The 21,771-nt window shown below is 37.9% G+C and overlaps 1 protein-coding gene across 3 annotated transcripts in view; it reads left to right on the forward strand.

Moving 5' to 3' along the window:
- Nucleotides 1–21,771, forward strand: part of LDA (limit dextrinase) — a 60,291-nt gene that overhangs the window by 30,243 nt on the left and 8,277 nt on the right. For all 3 annotated transcript variants that reach the window (XR_016172370.1, XM_089150048.1, XM_089150049.1), the window contains 6 exons: nt 2,622–2,712; nt 10,059–10,130; nt 13,965–14,021; nt 18,716–18,784; nt 19,057–19,113; nt 19,202–19,276. Coding sequence is in view for 2 of the 3 variants with exons in the window: in XM_089150048.1 (XP_089006174.1) it covers nt 2,622–2,712; nt 10,059–10,130; nt 13,965–14,021; nt 18,716–18,784; nt 19,057–19,113; nt 19,202–19,276 (421 nt within the window). In the remaining variant the exon portion in view is untranslated. The remainder of the gene's footprint in view (nt 1–2,621; nt 2,713–10,058; nt 10,131–13,964; nt 14,022–18,715; nt 18,785–19,056; nt 19,114–19,201; nt 19,277–21,771) is intronic.

Consider the following 21,771-nt stretch of genomic DNA (forward strand, 5'->3'; position numbering starts at 1 on the left):
AGTCAGATCCATGTGGGTTACGGTGCATTTTCTTGGGTCATCCTCCCACACAAAAGAGTTATAAGTGTTATTGTAATGGTTCTTGTTGTCTTTTTGTCTCTATAGATGTTGTGTTTTGGGAACAAATTCCTATCTTTTCCCCTACACCTCTTTAGGTGGAGAGTCTTAGTGAAGAGGTTCTGGTCTCGATTCCTCCTTTAGATATTTCTTATGAGATTCTTGCAGCTGATCTTCTTTTGGAAGATGGAGTGACTGCACATGAACATCTAGTGGATGATGTGTAGGGGGAGTGAAGACCTATGAGAACTTAGGATGTAAGCTAGTTGAGACTCCTATTGAGCCTAAGTCACACTTGAAGGCAAAAGAAGGATAACATGTGGATAGGACAGCCTATTAGAAGTTGGTTGGGAAGTTGATTTATATATCCCAAACTAGACTAGATATCACATTTGCAGTTAGCTTTGTCAATCAATATATGCATGATCCCTATACCTCACATCTGGATGCGGTGTATCGGATCTTGAGATGTTTGAAGGCTACTCCAAGAAAAGCATTTTGATTTCAGCTCATGGATACTTTAGAGTTGAGGCATATAGAGATGCGGATTGGGCAGGATGTGCAGATGACAGGAGGTTTACATCTGGCTATTGTACGTATGTAGGAGGTAACTTGGCATTGGAGGAGCAAGAAATAGGCAGTAGTTGCGAGATCCAATGTCGAGGCGGAGTTTAGAGCATTAGCTCAAGGTATTTGTGAAGTACCGTGGTTGAAGGAGCTACTTCAAGAGCTTGGGACGGATTTAGAGGCACGTATACAGTTGTATTTGGACAGAAGTTAGCAATCAATATAGCTCAAAATCCAGTACAGCATGATAAGACCAAGCATGTGGAGGTCGACACTCGACAGGCACTTCATCAAGGAAAAAACTGAGGCTGGGTTCATTCAGATTACCTTTGTTACCTCAAATAATCAGCAGACTGATGTGCTTACAAAGAGCATAAGTGTCAAGATGTTCAGTAATTTCATTGGCAAGTTGGGCATGATAAATATCAATGCTCCAACTTGAGGGGGGGAGTGTTGTAAGACAGAATCGGGTGTCAGTTTTTGGTGTTAGTAGACTTACTTTCCTTTTTGGGGTTTCCTTATTGAGGATAGGTTTGCTAGGATCTTTTAGGATCTTTTATATTTTCTTGGAAGACTCCCACATTGGGAAGATTTGATTTGTTTTATATTTGGTAAGTTATAGTATAAATGAAGCTCCAACTGTGTCCTTCAGACACAAGTCAAGATTCATTCATTCTTTCAACTCTTTCATATTGCTCACTTTAAAAGAAAAGGAAATTATGTACTTACTCGCATGCTAATAGAAGATGGCTAAAGAAGATTCGGCTCTGGTACTAAGTTGAGAAATCAGATAATAGATTGGCCTATGGTGACTGAGGCCATTATTAGTTGTAGATTGGATAGTTAATTATAAATATAGTATGTTTAGCAAATGTCATACAATGAATGTAGACAGATGTATAGCCCTATCCATAAACAACTTCGTGTTGAGCAATTGTCAAGCCCAGCTTGATAGCAAGCTGGGCGGATGATATCATAACTCTATGGTATTTACGTTGATGAATGAATGATGATACTACTCTGCTCTTTGATTGCATCATGCATCATATTTTACCTGGGTTGGATAACAATGACAGATTGAAAATCTGTTGAGTTTGCAGACTCTGTGCCTGGTTTCGTTGATTGTTGTTTGTGACTTTGTGTGGCTGCTTACTTGATTTTTGTCTTTGAACAACACCACCATCGATGTCCCAGGAATAGAAATTGGCCCAGTCTGTCTAACGTAAAAGCCAACCTCAAACCACCAGAGAAAACAGCGGAAGGTTGATTGTCAAGGACATAAAAGGATAAGAAGAAGAGGATGTAAAAGAAGGATATGGAAGAAAAAGGGGCAGTTGGATGGGCTTTCTCCACCCTAGGTCTCTTTCTCACAGGCTGACAGCTATCTCAACTGTTGAACATTGATTTTACTTCATAATTGAAGTGGAACACACATTTGATTTCTCCAAAGTTGCTTTGCAAGGAATAGATTCTTTATAAACTGAAAATAGGAACTATTAACCTAGTAACTTCCTAACTGGTGACAATAGAATCTTATAGAAAATAGAAACTAACGAGAATTAGAACTGCAAGGCTTTATAATTCAGCCACATGCATGAATAAGTTAGAAGGGAGACTAAATTATACTTCTAAAGCTTGGAAGCATAAAATCTCCATGTAATCTGGTCTTTGGGGTCCAAAAATTTTCTAAGAATGTTTCCAGCTAAAGGCAAATACAGACCTGTGACACTGTTCACATGAACAGTATTTTGGCCTCTTTTTGGCCCTTCTAGACGACCAATTAGGCTGATTGAACTGGCTTGAGCTAGCATGATCAGTGCTGGTCCATTTGGTTCTAGTTTCATGGTCATCTGCTGTCCAGCCTTTGATTCTACAGTGCCTTGTTAATGTCTAAGAGATTTTGTACAACTTCTCTCATGTTTTCTTTTTCTCGCAAGTGGATGATGGTATGATATATTTTGTAGTTTATGAATCATTAAAAATGTATGTTTTTTCAGCTTTAATGATCGAATACGAGATGCAGTTCTTGGTGGATCTCCATTTGGTCATCCTCTTCAGCAAGGTTTTATTACTGGCCTGTCTTTGCAGGTATTCTGTAATTATTTATGTACCTTTGTCTTTGCATGTATTCCATAATTATTTATGTACTTTTGCCATTTACTTAATATCAGTATTTCTTCTAGTGCTGTTTTGATTAGTAAAATTTCAGAAAAAAACTGGTAGGTGTTATGGTTCCTTTGTACTACTTTTTTGCCGAGTTTGTACCCTTCTGTATGTACTCAGCTTTTCTGTATCTTTTCTGGTTGGGTGTTTTATGTCATACACTTAAAATAATATTCCCTGGTAAAAATGAAAAGGAAGACATGTTCGAACAAACACTGAGAAATCACAAATTAAAATCGAAAGAAAACGAAAGAACATAGAGATCTAACGTGGTTCACACACTAATGCGGTGTGCTACATCCAGGGGCAAAGAAGTAGAACTTTCCACTATGTAGGAGAAGATAAGAATGGAGATCTCTTAACCAATCGCCAGAACAACATTACAAGAACTCTCACCCAAAACCCGAAGGCAAAAATCCCAAATCTCATAATGACCTCAAAGGCGAACATAAGGTACATATATAGACTTTAATCGAGTAAATGGGTCGATCCATCAGGTTGGGTCATCTGCTTCCATCATAGATCTCCCAAATACGGGTCATTCAGGTCACCTACAAAATATGTGGGTGCAGGTCCATCTTCGAAGTTGGGTCACAACATGACAAGACAGTTTGTCTTATAGTTGTATTTCGAAAAAAAGTTTAATGGCATAATCACTATATCAAACCCTCAATCCGAACATCCCACCAAGGCAAGGTTCAAAAACTCTTTCACTTGTCTGCCTCAGCCATAATCAAAATCTCAAGATCTCAGTAAGATAATGCAATTTTGTGTTGGTTTGATGTTTTAGTGGGCAAATGGTGATAGCTTGCTCTGAAATTTAGGGAAAGCTTTAATAAATATATTTAAATCTTCAAATTTGTTAAGAAAAAAGTTGTTTTGGATTTGTGCCCTTGGTTGGCAGTAAATGTCAAACCTATAAATTATATTGTGTATTATCTTATTGAGTGCTATGAGCAATAATTGGAAAGAAAATCAAACAACATTGCATGAAAACACTTAACATTGAATAATTATTTGAGAAATAAATGAAGACTTCGGGTAGAAACAAGAAAGTACAGTGAACAATGCCAATGTGAACATATTAATTAACCCCCATCTGGTTTATATTAGTCCAAAAGTTCATTTTTGTTGTTTGGAAATCAATTTTTTTGCACTTCATTTCTTTAGGGGACATGTCATCAGCTGTCTCTCCTTAGCCATAAAAAAATATGAGGCTTCTCTTCCTCTCTTATGGTAACTTTCTCTGGACACCCTCTTTACCTGAGGCCTGCCTCCATGGCTGACCTCCTTGGTTCTGTTCTTCTAGACATTCTAGATCACCTTCCCTGCTCACAATTCACCCATTATCTCCCCTCCCAACTCCCTACAGGCCAGTGGATGTTTACTGGATTTCCTTCTTCAATAGTGATTCTGACCCCTCTAGAGAAGGTCACACCCTTCACTTTATACCATTATCACCAAAGTTCATCAATTTTTCTAAGATCACCCAGTACCAATGCAGTCTCCTTGATGCAGAAGCTTCCAAGTATGATATTCCTTTGGTTGGCCAACTCATGGGAAGTTGCCCCCTTTTAATGTGGTTAAGAAATCATTGTTCAAGCAATGGAGACCTGTAGGACTTCTGGAAACTTATCTCTCGGACAAGGATTTTCCATTGTCAGATTTTCTAGTGTAAGAGACAATCCGCCAGCTTTAGAGGGTGGACGGTGGACCTTGGCTTGGAAAAAAACCTATCTTCCAGAGAAGCTGGAACCACTCCTGCAGCTTCAGAAGGGAGATACAATCTCAAATTGCCCTTTTGGTTGCTCTTCCAGGTCTTCCTGATGTTGATCACAAGCCCATATGCACCTTTACTGTAGAAACAAGCCATAAAACCAGCCAGCATGATAGTTTGATTCTTTAAAGAGCTGTTCTTCCCCATCTCCATTTCTCCTCCTCCCTTCCCTGAAGGGCTTATCAATAAGTTCATCCCAAGCTCCCTTATTAGCTCTCTTCAACCCATCCCAAATGGACTGAGATCCTTGTGGCTGTTCTCTCCTGCAAGACTGACAGTGACAGAGCTCCTGGTCCAGATGGGTTCAGTATGGGTTCTCTTGTTGCTGAGATATTATTAAAGTTTATCTTAGTATCTCATTAACACCATTCAAATCTTCAGCAATCCAGGGCAGATTAAAGGTATATCAAACTTTGCTTCCCTTATCGTGAATAAAGAAGGTGCTTCTTCAATGCTCTATACAAGGTTATAGCTAAGTTGTCTCAATTGCTTAGCAGTTGAAGGATCTCAACTAACATTTTGCGTTGCAATGATTTGGTCTGAGCATTGTTCAAGAACTTCAAAACATCAAAAGTTTTAGTATGGCTCACCAGAATGGCACTTCAAAGTTATTAAAAAAGAAGAAGAAGAAGAAGAAGAAGAAGAAGAAGAGAAAGAACGAAAAAGCAGTTTTCCGGAAATTCTGTCTAAAATGTATATTGCTTTGTTGAAATTTTGATTATTTTGGAATTCACACTCAAAATGGCCAGGCAAATGTCAGAGATAAAATGCAATGTCTTGAACTTCTTGAGAATTAAGTAATAATTTAATTTCCGCCACAAGTTTTGAAGGGTAGTATAGTATTTTGAGATGGACAACTCCTCTTAGGTAGTTGTATACCATTTCCTTATATGCCTGAGCATTCCACACTGTGTTGTAGGCAGCCCATATTTGAGAAGCAGTGTTCAACAATAAATAAAGTAGAGAGGTTTGGTTGCATCATAGTTGTCACCCAGGTCGACCAAAGTGCTGGAAGCCAAGGTGTTGGAGAGGACTGAAGTAAAAGGAGATGGCAACTAAGCCACCAAGGCTCCAGGTCAACCAAAGTGATTGGAAGCCAAGGTGCTGCCTTGGTAACTATGGGTTGCATCAAGTGCAGGAGATACAACAACACCATGGCAACGTTCGAAACTCATCAAGCTTGAGAAGAATCAGTGTCAACTGGTCTTGAAGAGGTAGCAAGAGGATGTCCTATGAAATCATGCCCCGCAACAGTTACATAAACAAAGCTAGACCGCATTAGATAATTGGTTCCCTAATTCCATTGAGTTTAATGGATGCAGCAAGCAGAAGATACTCATTCCTTTTCTGTACCTCAATTCAGGATGTAGCAGTTGATGTATCTGACATGAGACAATATGATCACCCAACCAATGGGAATAATTTAAATATCTTGCTGAAACAAAGCAGCCATGTTAAACCATGAGAGAAGGCAAATCGATGTTGGGAATATCTTCAATATAATATTGCTGCAATTGGACCAGTGCTTCTGTAGGGAATAGGGACAATACAGTTGTCCCCCAAAAAAATCAGCTTCTAATAAGGAAAATCAGTATGTGTTCAGGTTTTGGAAAACCCTAAAAAAGTAAATCCAATGGGGAAAAAGTTTCTATGTGAGTGAGAAAGTAGGGATAGATGTTGCCCAAGGAGTGTGTGGTATGGATCTTCTACTGGTGAGGCTTTATTCTTAGTAGATGAATAGATTCTCAACTGGAGTTTAAAAAAAACACACAGATAAGGAGCATCAGCTGTTGATCTTCACTAAAAAAAGAAAAGGGAAAGTTTCCAGGACACCCCAAAATGATTAGCAAAAAGCACAGACACCCCAAGAATGTATTAAATTGGCAGAGACCCCCAAAATGTCTCTTAAATTTGCACAATGGTACATTCCTTTAGCAAATTCCCTAAAGTCATGGTTAGATAATCTCGTAATTCCTAAATTGCCCTTGATGTCTTGTGACTTTATAGTATTGCCTTTAACCCATTTCCTATATTCAAATTAGGGAAAATTTTAGAGACACCCCAAAATGAAATATTATAGGGAATTAGGGATAATTACTGTTGCCACCTTGTACTTTGATTTTATTACTACTTTATCCCCTGTATTTTTTAAAATTATAAATTCAACCTTTTAACTTTGCCTACAATTACTATTGCCCCCTTACTGTTAAGGTCCGTTAGTTTGCTAATGATGTGGCATCTATATATTTTTTCAAAATCTAAAAAATAACCCTACAATTATCTCTTTACTTATTTACCCTTTTGTCAGGTTATATTACTACCCTTAATTAACTATATGAAAAAAATTAACCTTAAATCCATTTTTTCTCTAAAAAGAAACCACTGAATAAAGGAAATATGCGATTAAATAAAACTCAAAATAGATTTTAAATATGAGGAAATATCAAATTTAATTCAAAGTTGGAAATTGAAAATCACCTAATATATACTAACCATTGTGCATATTACCAAATTTCCTATCAATTAGCATCTTATGCTAATTTGTTTGTAAAACTTCCATCATTGTGATTGTGGAAAATTTACGTGGAACATGAGAGTTTCAACAACCATAAGTGTGTGGTCCCACCAATCCCCGAATTAAATTCTCAAAAGTAAAGAAAAAGAATTTTAGAACAACACTTCCATTGAAGATGAACGTAACTTGGAAATCTATATGATTTATGTTTTTTAATGCAATAGTAAGACCCTCATTAACAAGTATCATGCTACAGCAAAGATCATTGTTGTTTTGTTCTTTTGTGTAAATTCCAAGAATTACAACACACATGGAGAGATTCATTTTTTTCCCTCCCAGATCATTGCTCATGCTGTTAGAATCAAATTTATACTGTGAAAAAGTTCGTCTTTACCATGATGCACATTTTTTTTATGATGGAGTTAGGGACGAAGAAGCAAGATCTTAAAAGGTAATTTTTCACAAACTTTCTTAATATGGGGTCTTCATCACATTTTAAATGGAGACGACTGGTACTCTTTCAAATTCAAAATTGATTCTAAAATATAAGATTTTATATAATTGGCATTCAATATAGTTTCCATAAATAAGGATAATGTCATCTTTTTCACTTCTTAATTTTAATGAATGGTAAAATAGACGTTACATATTCCATGTTAATAGCCACTTAACACAGTTAGAAGTGATGGGGAGCAATAGTAATTTCATAAAGGAGGTTTGATTAGTAGTAAAACCAAAGTATAAGGGGGCAATAGTAATTATCCCAAAATTAAAATATTATTCTGAATTTTTCCAAATAAATAATTAAAAATTCACAATATTTCTAAGAAGTAAATTATTAAGAAATTTCTAAAATTTACTACAACATTTTTAAAATTAATTTGAATTTTGAGAATGATTTTGCCTATCCATTATATTTTTTTTAGGGAGTAAATTATCAAAAAATAAAAAAAAACATAAGAATTGGTAACAAAATTATAGGAGTAAATTATTAAAAAGATATTAAATAAAGCTTGAGGACTAAAATTATAGGAGTAAATTTGTTAAAAATATTTTAGAAAACATGAGTAGTGGTTACTAAATTTTAGGAGTAAATTATTGAGGAAAAAAACTTCAAAATGATATTTTGGGTAGTTAAAGTCAAATTTTTTATTAGGAGGAAAAGAAAAGCATTAAAATATGCAGTAAGTAAATATTTTCAAAATTAAAACCCATCGAGATAAAAAAATTTTAGACAGTCTTATGATGTAAATCTTTTTAAAATACATGGATTAAAGAGATTTTCCCAAATTAAGGCAAGGGATTAAGGGCAATACTATAAAGTAACACGGCATTAATGGCAATTTAGGAATTATGAGATCATCTAACCATGACTTAGTGGAATTTATACCATTCCTACAAATTTAAGAGACATTTTGGGGGTGTTTTCACCAATTTGATATATTCTTGGGGTGTCAATGCTTTTCACTATTCATTTTGGGGTGTCCCTGAAATTTTCCCAAAAATAATAGAAAAGAAAAATAGTCATTAAGGAACTATTGAGGGCAGTAACTAGATCAATTGATCAGCTCATTAGTTGTTGCCTTGTGAGGAGAATCAGAAGAGAGAAGGTGAAGGTGGATAGAAAAGGGAATGAAAGAAAACAGAGAAGAGAAAGGAGGTGTATTCTAACTAGGTCAGCTTTTTGGCTTTGATGCCATGTTAAAAACAATTATGCTGTTAAGCTTGAGTGATTGATGACATCACCAAGCTCTTTTATTCATAATAGGAGGGAGCAAAATTACATAAATGGACACTATTAAAATGAATATCAAGAAATGAAAAATGGAAACATAAACAAAGCAACACAAAGATTTAACATGGTTCATAGACCAATGCGATGTGCTACATCTACAGGTGAAGAAGAACTTTCACTATGTATAGAAGAAGATTACAATGGAGATCTCAAAGAGAATGGCATTACAAAAGCTCACCCAACATTCTAAGGTGATAATTCCCAAATCTCAAAAAACGGGGTATTCGGGTCGCCAACCAATATATGTTGGTGCTAGTCAATTTTCAAAGCCTGGTAAGGATTCGGGTCACACGTAAAGAACACAATTCATGAGTAGTTCACGTGAACACTAACCATGAACAATGTTAAATAATAAAAAAATCCAAAATACTCCAACAGTATTCTAGAGTACGTTATCAACACCAACCAAGCAGTTCGCCCATTTCTTGGCCTCCTCAACCAGAAGGTCAACTTCAAAGAGAGCTACTTTTGAAGCCTCTAATACCAGTGAGAAGGAAAAAATGGAGTGAGAACCCTCATTAAGAAAGGGAAACTGGTTAGGTGAAAAGGGAAGACTAAAGCTGGTTTTCGAGAGAGGGAGAGACTGGGGAAGTGCCACCGCCTTAGGTCGACATTTCAGTGGAGAAGCTGAACATTTGAAACCAACTCATGTCCAAAGTCCAAACAACCTTCTTGTTTGTATCTACCTTGATGTCTCAATACTTGACAAAGAAGCTTTATTAGGCTATGACTTACTCTAGAAACCTAGGTTCCTTGGGCAAACTAGTATGGGCATGCTCCTTTCTCCCCCTTTCAACCTAATGGTCATAAGTGTAATTATGCATAAATAGGTTGCCCTGAAGTTTCAGGGCGAAGTTCAAATCTATAATTACTAAAATGGTCATTTTTAATATTTAAATCAAAATCTTGGATGTTGGTTTCATAATACATTGTTCGTGCACTTAACTGGATTAGATCCTCACCTAATCATTGTTGTAGCCTTGTAGGGATGAAACTTATTTCATGTGGATGTGAAAGGATGTTTTGGTTGAACTTAAGCTTTTAATTTCTTGAATTTAATCTGTTCCTGGAATGTACGTTAATTACTTTGTTTTTTCCTTCTGTTATAATCTTGTTGGTCTGCATGATTTAGGAGTTTAAGTTTCATGGCGGATATAAATATATGGTTTCTGCTTCTTCTACAGCCCAATGGACATGACCACGGTTCCAGAACTAACATGGACCAAATGCTCACAGTATCAAAGGATCACATCCAGGTGCATCTTCTTATGTATACGACTAGTACTAGTTAGCCTGTTGCTTGACCTGGCATAAGGACTTATTTTTCACATTCAGCTTTCTCACAATATTTATCAGATTTCCTGGCAATGATCATTATGGTTGAATTGGTAGGTAGTTAGGGGCTCTTTTGGTGTGCCTCCCTTTTGATTTATTAATTCACATGTCTCAGTTGATGCCGTGGAGAACAATTAAATGAGGCTTCGTGTATTGTTGCTATGTTGTTCTTCCAACTCTAGCTGTTGTATGAAACTCGGTTTTTATATTTTGCCTGGTAATATCCAGATGCAATCATATAACAATGCTTAGGAATGAAGCCGGTAACTTCAGTTCCATTAAGTCCTTTGAATATGATATCTTCTCATGTTATACAAATTGAACTCAGTTTGGAGATGTTCTATTCAAACCTACTAAATTGGTCAAAGCCTTGTACCAAACCATAGTGTTGAAAGATTTGTGGAAATCCTAACTTGTGTTTTAGAGACACAGCAGGGCCTTTATTTATAATAATAACTTGCCAAAAATAGAATAGCTTCTCCCAAAATGCGAATATTACTAGGAGAGTAACAAAGGATCCCAACAAGACAATTTTACCCTCAATAATAAAAATAATTACTACTATTACCTTACAACACTCCCCCTCAAGTTGGAGCGTTGATGTTTATCATGCCCAACTTGCCAATGATTTTATTGGACATCTTAGTACAAAAGCTTTTTGTACGCACATCAGGCCGTTGAACATTAGAGGTAACAAAGGTGATACGAATCGGTACAACCTCAAGGTGTTTGTCAATCTCCATATGCTTCGTCCTGTCATGTTGTACTGGATTGATGATGGGGATAGTGGCGATGATGATGAGACTGCAGGTGATAAACATGATGATGATGACGATGACGACGACAATCGTGGTGGTGGAGGAGGACTTCGAGAGTGTATACCGGTTCCCAGAGACACATCTGCCCCCTAGAGATACATAGGGCAGAGTCACATCACCCACTCCACACAGGATGGGGATCATGGTGGGGAAGCACATCGTGGTTGTCCTACGACCTACAACCTACAACCAAAAGGGGAAGGGAAAGCAGCACCGGCATGGTCATAGGTCCTATAAGGATGACACCTCATCATACAAGTCTTTCTACAATCCTATTGATGTGGCCAACTTGACAGTCTTGATGGGATCCATGAGTGTGGATGAGTCTAAAGGCTCCAAACTACTTATGGGGATTAGGGCGATGGTCCGTATGGTGTCCCTCCTGATCATGGATATTATGGTATGAGTATCTCTTCCAGTGGTGGTTATAGTGATTACGGGTCAGGCTCGAGGGTAGAGTCAATTGTAGAGCCCATCTTTGGATGGAGTCCACCACAACTATTAGCACCAGCACCACTACACCCAACAAAGCCCATTTCGTATCCCTATTCTACATTCCCTCATTCAGGAGTTCTTACTCTTATGGATGACACGGGCTACAAAGTTGCAGTTTGTGATATATCGTCAACCATTAATAAAACATGTCATGGGATGACTATGTAAACCAATTGGATGAGATGATTATAGCAGCACACCTGGTCCTGAGAGGCACACTACTTGGTATTGAGATGATGGAGGTGGAATCACTATAACATATTGTTGAGAAACACTATGTTGGTAGAATGGCTTATTGATCAATGATCTCAACCTCTATATTTATAATTAAGTGGAAAGTACACTATTACAAGGAATGGAATTTTACATGAATACAAACTCTAATTGAACTCCTAGTAGAATCCAACACATATCAGACAGTAGCATAGCTTAGGTTATTCTTATTTAATATTCTATGCCTGTATAGTTGTACATGATATATACTTGACTACTTGTATAATGAATATTAGTTGTTGTCTTTTTTCTTGCAATTTAATGAAGATCTCCATGTTCTCTTGCATCATTTGCATATTTACATTGGATTAAATTCATGTTCTAGACTTCTAGTTTTGCCTGCATAATAGATGGACATGTGCTGATCAAGAATACCACTTTAGGTTAGGTTTAGGCAACAATAATACTCCTAGTGTGTTTATTGGCCTCAAATTAGGTTAAGCACAAAAAACTAGGCCAAAATGACCCCTGAAACTGGGAGTCTAAATTTTGCAGAAACATTCCAAGGTAATGAGATGACCTGTTTTGGCAAAATTTCGGACTATGCTTCATGGTTGTCAAAGCATCCGCCTAGGCGGCAAAGAAGTTTTTTAACTGCTTTGTCTTGAACCGCTTAATTGACGCCTAATCTGCAAAGGAACTCCAAGGCCCAAAGACATAATCTGCTGGGGCGGCCTACGCTTTGACAATCATGGTTTGATGAGATGAACTTATGTTTGTGTTCTTTTTTTGAATAATTTTTCATAATTATGATTCTTCAATGCTTGTTTTTTTTGGATTAATTTTACTATTGAATACTTGTTTAGCTTATTATAGAAAGTAGTTGTATTGAAAATTTTTGACCCAACCGCTTTGGTTGCTGCCTAGGCGCTGCTTTGTCACCTAATTGCCTAGGCGGAGCCCCAATCGCTTTGGTCGCCCTTGCTGCCTTGACAACCATGCTATGCTTGTCACCCAGTTTAACATGACTAGTGAAGCACATTTAATGTAGCCTTGAATTTGGAAATCAATTAAGGGCTGATCTAAAACAGCATCAGCAGTGAAAAGTTCGAGCCTCACTTTTGTGGAATTTGTGGAGCCTGTGATGGTTCAGTAGGTTAAGGGTTTAGGACTGGCATGGATTAAGGGATTCTAGGCTGATGCAAGTAAGGCCTCAATCAGGGAAATCCTAAAAAATTAGGGGGTGGTTGGGGTTAGTGTTTAAGTCAGTAGTAACTTCAAGGGAATGAGTGGAATGGTGTTAGGCAGTACTAATTCTAATGGAGTAATCTGTAGTTCTGAGAAGTTGCTAATTTTGGTCTAATAATAGAAGTCTATTGGTAGCTCAATGGAAGACAATGATGGAGAGTCGAATGTGGTATTGTAGGGTAGGAATGAAGTGGAAAAACTAAAGTTTATCACTGAACAGGTCTGAAACCTGGTGGATGCAAATAACAAATTGATGGTGGAGGTTGAAGCTTTTCCGAAGAGAAATTAATGGAAGATTTATGATCGACGTTACTGTGTCTGAATAATGGAGATGTACGATGGAGAAAATAGGCTGATTCCACAACAAAAGCAGAGGTCTTCACCTTGCACCGTGTCTTTTCCTAAGGTTAGAACCACTAGGGCAGCAAAGACACTTAATCTACCTTGGAGATCTCCACACAAGAAGATAAAAGCAGTGATGCAAGAGCAAATTTTTATTTCAGTTAACTGTAATCTGTTATTAGTTCTGACAGGGGGTTTATAAAGGCAGCATGCCTGATCAATTACATGAAGGATGAGTCCTAAGTAGACTCCAACTACTAACTACTTTGCTAATAGTTAGGAAATATATCTCTTACTCGTAGGGACATTTCTAACAAACAAACTGAAGTAAATGTGTCTATTGTGGGCCTGTTAATTATGAATAAGACAAGTAATAACTGAAAGGAGATTACCATAATGCCCCAAGTAAGGGTATTTATGTAGTAGTGCTCTTTTCACTTTATTATAAATAAAGGGCTTGGGATCACACTGATCAATTCAAGCCATTCGACCACAATCAATTTTCTCAACACTTAACCTGAATCATTCTATACTGGTTTTTCTACCTTCCTTTCTGTGTGCAGTTATTTATTATGGTTTCCATACTACTAATTCTCTCTGTGTGTTTGTGTAATCTCTCCTGCCCCACCTTCAAATCAGGTTGCAATGGCTGCGAACTTGAGGGAATTCATCTTAACCAGTCATAGTGGTGAAGAGGTAAAGCATAGCTACATTAGATAGTCCCTATGCTTTTTGTTATTCTCTCATACTGCAACTCTTAAAATCTATATCATGATGCAATTAAATCTTCTTTTATATGAATGAGAAGAGTGAAAATCTTTTTTTATTTTTGTTGGGTTGATCAGACTGATCTTATTAATTAATGAACATTGCCTGTGCAAACCCAGGGAAATGAAACACTTTGGACAGTGACAATTATGATCTTGAAGCTTCTTCTGTTTCCTTATTGTTGTTTCTTTCTTTTTCTTGTTGTTCTGGTTATATTTTGTTAGGATACCGTACGAAGGTGCTGGATCAGGGGGAGTTTAGGGTACTGAAATAATCCATGTGGAGTATCAATGTATCACATGGGAAGTATGTTCATGCGGTCTTTCCTTTATTTCTTTTTCAGGGGGGGGGGGGGGGGGGGAGGGTGTTATCTATAGCGTGAAATTGTAATGCTGAGGGGAAGAAATTAATTGGGTTTTGGGGCAAGCTTGCTTGTGGTAGTGACTGGGGTGAGTTCACTGGTTTTGTTAGAAGGCATCGTTGGGTGATTTGTAAGGGAAATTTACAGATTCGTTTTAGTAACTCCATTTGTTTTGTTCATTTGTTAATTGCGATCCAAATTTGGTGTTCAATCCAGTGAGGTGAGGGGTTTTAGTTGAAGTTCTCAGGGAAGACAACCAGAGTCGCCAGAAAACTCAAGGGAGACAAGTGGGGTCTTATCATCATGGCATCAGATCTTATCAGATCCCAGGGCATGGTTAGAGGAAGAATGGAAGCCAGAGTGGAAGAATTAGAGAAAGCGGTGAAAGAGATCCAAATCCAGGTAGGCGCGACGGATTCTAGGTTTGAAATCATCAGCCAACAATTGGAGTGAGAACAACAGAGCAACAAATGAATTCAGATCTGAATTAAGGAATTACCTAATGTGCGGCAAAGCTCTTGAAATCGATTCACCAGCACCAGAGGTGACAGAGTATCAAACACTCCATAACCTTCAATGTGGGCTAATCTGCAAAAAGGGGGTATCGCTAATCCGGTGAGTGCAGTAGAGGTCATCCAACGACATGATTTCATTCCCCAACAACTAGAAATGCGAATATTCATAGGCGACGATCCCATAGGATGGATTGCAAAAGCAGAGAGGTACTTTCACCTCTATGGACTCAACTGCGACGAGACACTCAAAGCGACGACCTTGTGCTTCAATGGTCCGGCTTTTGGGTGGTTATGATTTCTGGAATTGCAGGCACCATTTACTGCCTGGAAAGATTTGAAACATGCAATGTTGAGAAGATTCAGTTCGCCTTAGTTAAAGAGTCCTCAGGAGGCTTTGATAATCCTCAAGCAACTGGGTACCGTCGGTGAATTCGTAAGCACTTTGAGAGCCTAACTGCAGCGGCCAGTTGTTAGGATGAAGCTTGGCTTCATGGTGCCTTTCTACTGGCCGAGGTCTGGTTGTTCAAACCCCAAGAGTTTGATCCAGATGATGGAGCTGGCCCAGGGGGTAGAGGCAATAAATTGGGCCCTAGCAAAGGATGCAACAATAACTTAAAGACTTAAAGTGACTCACCAGCCAAATGCAAAGGATGCATCAAGTGCAACTCCCATCTATCATTAATGAGCCTCTCATAGGATTTGTAGGGGCCAAAGGTAGCAGCTCTAACCAACTCCTTTATTTGCTAGAGGACAGCATATATGTGGGCCAATGTGGGCTTCTTCTCTAAATCCACCATCCTCAAAACAAACACAATAGGCTCTAAAATGCCCATTGTCCTATCAGCTCCCTTCGAAGGAATCATTAGCAACCGTTGTTGGATTGCTACTACATTAGGATGGCTAGATCCATACCAACTAAACCACTTCTCACTTGTAAAAATGTGTCGAAGACCCACCACTTTCTTCTGGAAGCTTTTCAAAGCCATAATTGGTGATGAATCTAGTCCATCCATGTCTGACTAGATCACCCTTACAGTGGTTCCTCATCATCTTCTGCGAATAACCATGGTTATAAATAAAACTACTGACCCTTCTCACCCTCTCAACCACACCACCGATCGGCTTCCTCTTCTCAAAGTCCTTCAACATGAGATCAGTTGAGTGTGCTCCATATGGTGTCTAAAAGAGTTGGATCTTGCTGCTCTTCATCATCAACATTTTCACCAACTTTCTTGACGTTAGCACCGTTATCCGTGACAATTTAGACAACGTTGTTTGGCCCTACCTCAAGGACCACCTTCCTAAGAAGCTTGTAAAGGTAGTCAGCATCTTTGGTTTTATCTGAGGCAGCCACTGACTTAAGGAAGGCTATCTTTCCATTGCAGTTCTACCATAAAATTGATGGATTGTCTAGTAGGACCAGTCCATCCATTAGCCATCACAATGACACCATACATTGCCCATCGTTCCTTCAATGAACCAACGTATTCATCCACTTCCTTCTTCTCCTTTGGTATATATTTATTCATCACTTCCCGAGTTGTTGGGCCTTTAACCCGTACACATGCCCTAACAATTGCATTGATCATCCCCTGGTAGTATGGTGTGTTGGCTACATTGGCTGCAATATTGTTGTATAGCATGAATTTGTTGATTGCCAACCTAGCTTCCTCCTTCCTACTACCTTCTTTACCTCCAATAAACATATATGGGATGCTTCTTTGATAGGTGTCTTGATGCCTGAAGAGGGTGGGGTCTAGGTCAAATGTGGCATCATAATGTGTAGTCTTTATCCTCCTTTCAGTCCTCTCACTTCCCCTACTTCCATGGAAACTATGTCTAAAGGGCCTGGATGCCCCCGACCTCGAACCACCTACGCCTCTTGACTGTTCATATTGCCTTACATTCTCAAAATGTAAGGACTATCTGTTGGCTTCCATCGCAACCTTTATTTGTCTCCGTTCGGACTGTGACTCAATACTCATAGTCCTCCTCTCCTTATCGTCGTTTGACTCCTCATCAACATCAACAAAAGGTCTCTGTAGCACTATGTCCTCAAATGCCCTCATCTTTTTTTTTAACTCCCTCCCTCAAATACATACATGAATGTTCCCAAATAATCACTAGAATAATTTTTAGATAATTAAAAACATGTAAACGCAATTTATAAAACAACAAAACACACACTTTGTTCTAAGATGACATACATACAATGTTCAAGCGGACATTTTGTATTTTTAAAATAAACTACACAACATAAGCATCATTTAAAAAATAAAAAAAGAAAAAAGAAAAAGAAAAAGAAATGAAGAAGAAGAAGAAGAAGAAAATATTTTACTAATAAAATATTATTTTTCATAATTATTTTATTTAATTATTTAGTTCTGAAATTTAAAAAAATAAAAAAAAATACAGCAAGCATGATAATCAAAATATGACTACATGGGGTTGTGGCCCTCTCAATGTAGTCCAACAATAGTTATGATCACACCCATATCATAAGTATTTTTTTATATTTTTTTATTTTAACTTTTTAGAATTTTTTTTTAAATACAAAAATTCAAAAAAAAATTAATAACAGAAAATTAAATTTGTTTCCATGAAAGTGTAGATCAAAGCTTACTAACATATATTTACACTACACTAAGACACCGATTGTAGAACACGCTATTTGAAAAAATTAAAATTTTGGGAAAATTCTTACATTCGTTGAAGATCTAGTTGAAGTGGGCTTAATGATGGTAACTTGATGTTGTAGATGTGTTAAAGGTGCTTGGAAGTTGAAAGCCAGCTGAATCCCAAAAAAATTCTGGTCAAAACTCAACTTTCCGGCAAGATGGGCGAAATAGCAGTGAGAGAGAGGAGCGAAAGAGAGGCGAGATATGCCTCTCTCGTACAAGATTGGGGGTTTTAAAACCCCCTAAATCACTTGGTTAAACCAAAAAAAGGGGGATCTTGCCATCTACGCAGATGGCAAGATCTCGTGGCGAGATATGTGTCTTCTCTTGACTCGACCCCCATCTTGTCTCGGTAAGCCAAAAAAGCAAGATATCTTGCAAGATCTCAGCAAGATGTCTCACCATGGTTTTGTAACCCTCTTGGGGCCTTCACTTTTTTAATATATTTTTTGCTCAACAAAAAAAAAAAAGTTGCTCACCCGTTGAAGAAAATAAGAAATGATTTTGGAAATTTCTATCTTGATTTGTTTCATGAACTGTTTTGGCGTAGAAATAAAAAGTTGTGGGGGAGTATAAAAGGATGAATTAATGTTCCTGACTTCAGCCCATAAGAGGTTTTTCCCTTTTCTTTATTATTATTATTTTTTTTTTTGGGGGGGGGGGGGGGGGGGTATTGTTAGGTTTTGACTGGCAGGTCAAGGGGATCTATTAGGCAACAAAGGAGAGGGGTAATGTGGATGTTCGTTGGGGAGCTACAAAAGGGTTTATGGGGGGAGGGGAGATAATCTTGGATTGGATATTGGATGAGATGACTTTCCAAATCATGTCTGCAGATTGGGATTTGAAAGTCCATCTTCTGGGGTTCCTCTCCATCTAAGCATGAGAGACTGATGCCTCAAAAAAATAAGCTTCCCAATAGTGTCATACTGTCATAGAAAGAGAAGGACAACACCAGCTACTTCCATTCTCAGAAATTGTTATTCTTTTTATTTTTCTGTACTTTTTTTTATGGTATTGGATGCTTCCTAATCCAGTAAAAGCAATTTTGCATAAAAAAAAATTTCTCAGGTGAAAGGATCTGAGGTTTTAACACATGATGGATTACCAGTTGGATATGCTTCATGCCCTACCGAAACAGTGAGTAAGATTTGCATGTTTTTTGTGTTTTAGCTGAGTAAAGATATCACACTAAAGTTCTTTGTTATATGTTTGTCCACTTTAATAGGATATCTATTCAGTCACTAAACTAAACATGCTGCCTGAGCTTGCTTGCATTTTACCTTGTTTATTTATTATTCGTGACCATTCTCATTTCAATATCTTTATGTTTATTGTTAAAGTTAGATGTGGTGAACACACCAACTGCATATTTTTATGCCATCATGAAATTAGATCTTTGATTTTTCCAGGTAAATTACGTGTCAGCTCATGACAATGAAACTCTGTTTGATATTGTGAGTTTGAAGGTATGTCATATCTTGTCTATAACAGCATATGTAGATTACTTTTGTGTTGTGTTTATGAAGTTCTAACCATCCTTATTGATTTATGCAGACCCCAATGGAAATATCTGTGGATGACAGATGCAGGATAAATCATTTGGCAACCAGTATTGTAGCACTTTCACAGGTTTCATTTTTCCTGGATTATGAATATATGATGTGATGTTACCCCAAACTGAGGGCCACTCTTCAGGATCAATTTAATTGAACCAGCAGTTAGGTTAGGGTTTTATAACCCTGCGGTTCAAGTATAATGCTGTCTTGAAGGGTTTTAGGGTTTAGGAATAGGGCCTGCAGGGTTCGGTTAAGCTTAGGGTCTAGGGTTTATTGATTTCCAGATCTGAACCATGAATTTTAGGTTTAAGGTTTAGGAAAGTTAGGGTTTCTAGGGAGTGGCTACGATTGGGGTTTAGGTTGAAGGTAAATGATGCAAAGTTCACCAAGTATAACGAGACCTGTCAATCAGATCAAGAAAATTCACGATTGTTCTACAAGTAAATTCGGATGGACTCCCCCAACCCTTGCTCAAGCAAAACAAAAACCTTGGTACGAAGACACCACAAACGGTGATGGAAAGCTGTTTGATAAGTCAAAATTGAAAGCCACAGATATCTCTGGGGTAAGTTCAAGAATTCTTCAAGAGAATTAAAAGGAGAAGGCATTCAAATTTTGAATAACCAATCACTTGCTTATTACTCACTAAAGCACGCCTTTTATATGCCAATAAAATCTTAAAGAAAGAGGAAAGTTTTCAAACTGAGATATGGCTGAATACTCTCCTAAATTAAGGAGACTAATAGATTCAAATCAGCCATCATGAAAAGGAAAGATTTCGGTATAAAAGATGGCTGATAACACTCCAAATTTAGGAAACAAACATAATCTACACAGCCATAACCATTATGGAAAGTTTTTGAAACAAAAAGGTTGGCTGATTATTCTCCTAACAAATGTAACCAAGTCAACTATAACACGGAAGGAAAATTTTTGAAAATTAAACTAGGCCTAGTCACCCCTAAAATCAGCCCTAAATCAATTCAAATTGTTGCTGCAATTAGATCGATGATTTTGCTTTTAATTCAATCCTCAAAATCATTTGAAATTAACTTTGGTTTGAATCTTCTCGGAATTGAATAACATTGATGCTCCTCTGCAGAAAACTTGGGCCAGCCTCAATGGGCCTTAAATTTGACTGAGACCATATTTCTTGAATCAGCTCGTTGAGTGCTTCCTTGAACTTCTTGCCCGAGTTATCATAACTAGGCCAACTGGAGCTTGAACCGGGTCTATTATTATCATGCCATGATTTGCATCTGTAAAGGACGGGTCAAAGATGATGGTTCTAAAAGGATATAGGATTTGGGTGAAGGCTAGGGTTTTTAAGATTTTTGGGAATTTAGGGCAGCAAAAGAATTGGGCTTTAGAGTCTTTAGACTAGTAGGGTTTGGTTGGTCTAATTGGGCTGAAACTAAGTAGGAGTCACTAGGTTTGGGGGGATGAGGTTCCTAATGTTTGGGACAAATCAACGGATAGATTGCCATAAATCTGACCTTGAAATTTAGGTCTTAGAAAAAGTCCAAAAATTCCAAAATAAAATTCCAGAGAAGTAGAAAAGAAGGTGATATGGGAATTAGGATTATGGTTTTAGGGATTTGGGTGGATGAATAGGGCTGCTTCTGAGGTTCAAGGGTTAAGGAAGGGAGGGGGTGAAGATTTCCTCAAGGAATCGGGATGTGGGAGAGGGGAGGGGTGACCTAGCGTTTAGGGTTCGGGGAAGAATATGGCTGCCGCAAGTTAGGGAGGGGGAGAAAGAGGGCTCCGAGTGAGAGAAGGGGAAGAGGTAGGGGCTGGGGTGGGGTCTTTGTACTTACTCGAGGAAGGGGATGGAGCTTGATGACCTTCAAAGTGTGGAAAATTATAAATTCACACAACCACAAGTCTTCCCTCCTAGGGAAAACTCAGAACTCCACTCTTGCACCTTCAAATCTCAAATTTCATTAATTATCAAATCTGTCTCTTTCAAGCTAGAGAATCTTTATTTCTAGCCTTCCGTGAATGAACTCACACTAGGACTCAAACTTAAAAGGTGATCCTAACTAGGACCTAATTGGATTACAGACTCCTATTCCAACAAGATTCTATCATAACTCAACCCAGAAAGATCCAAATTACGAAATGAGAGTAGGTCTAGACTCCTTGTAAGAAGTAGCAGTCTGTCACTAAGGGAATCCTTCGGTAATTGGGACTCCTACCTTAACTGGGAAACTTCCATAACTTGACAAAGACAAATCCAAACTCAAAAACATAAGTGGATTGGGATCCTACTAACATTCTTGAACCAACAAAACGAATCCTTCTCTAATTAGGACTCTTTCATAACTTAATAAACAAGGACTCAAATAAAAAATTAAAAATAGATTTTGACTCCTGAAATTATGTTGCATCTAACAAGGGCTCAAAACAGGAAGGCAAAAGACCAATGTTCCCCTGGCCAGATCTGGTCTTACTGGGCAAGCCGCAGGAAATGGGCTTCTCTTTTTTTTTTTTTTTTTTTTTGGGGGGGGGGGGGGGGGGGGGGGGTGGTTCCATCAGGTTACATCATGATGTGGTGTGGTGTGTGTG

This window comes from Hakea prostrata, chromosome 3 (assembly GCF_041222555.1).
Source record: "Hakea prostrata isolate BN-2017 chromosome 3, UWA_Hpros_2, whole genome shotgun sequence".
Taxonomy (NCBI): Eukaryota; Viridiplantae; Streptophyta; class Magnoliopsida; order Proteales; family Proteaceae; genus Hakea; species Hakea prostrata.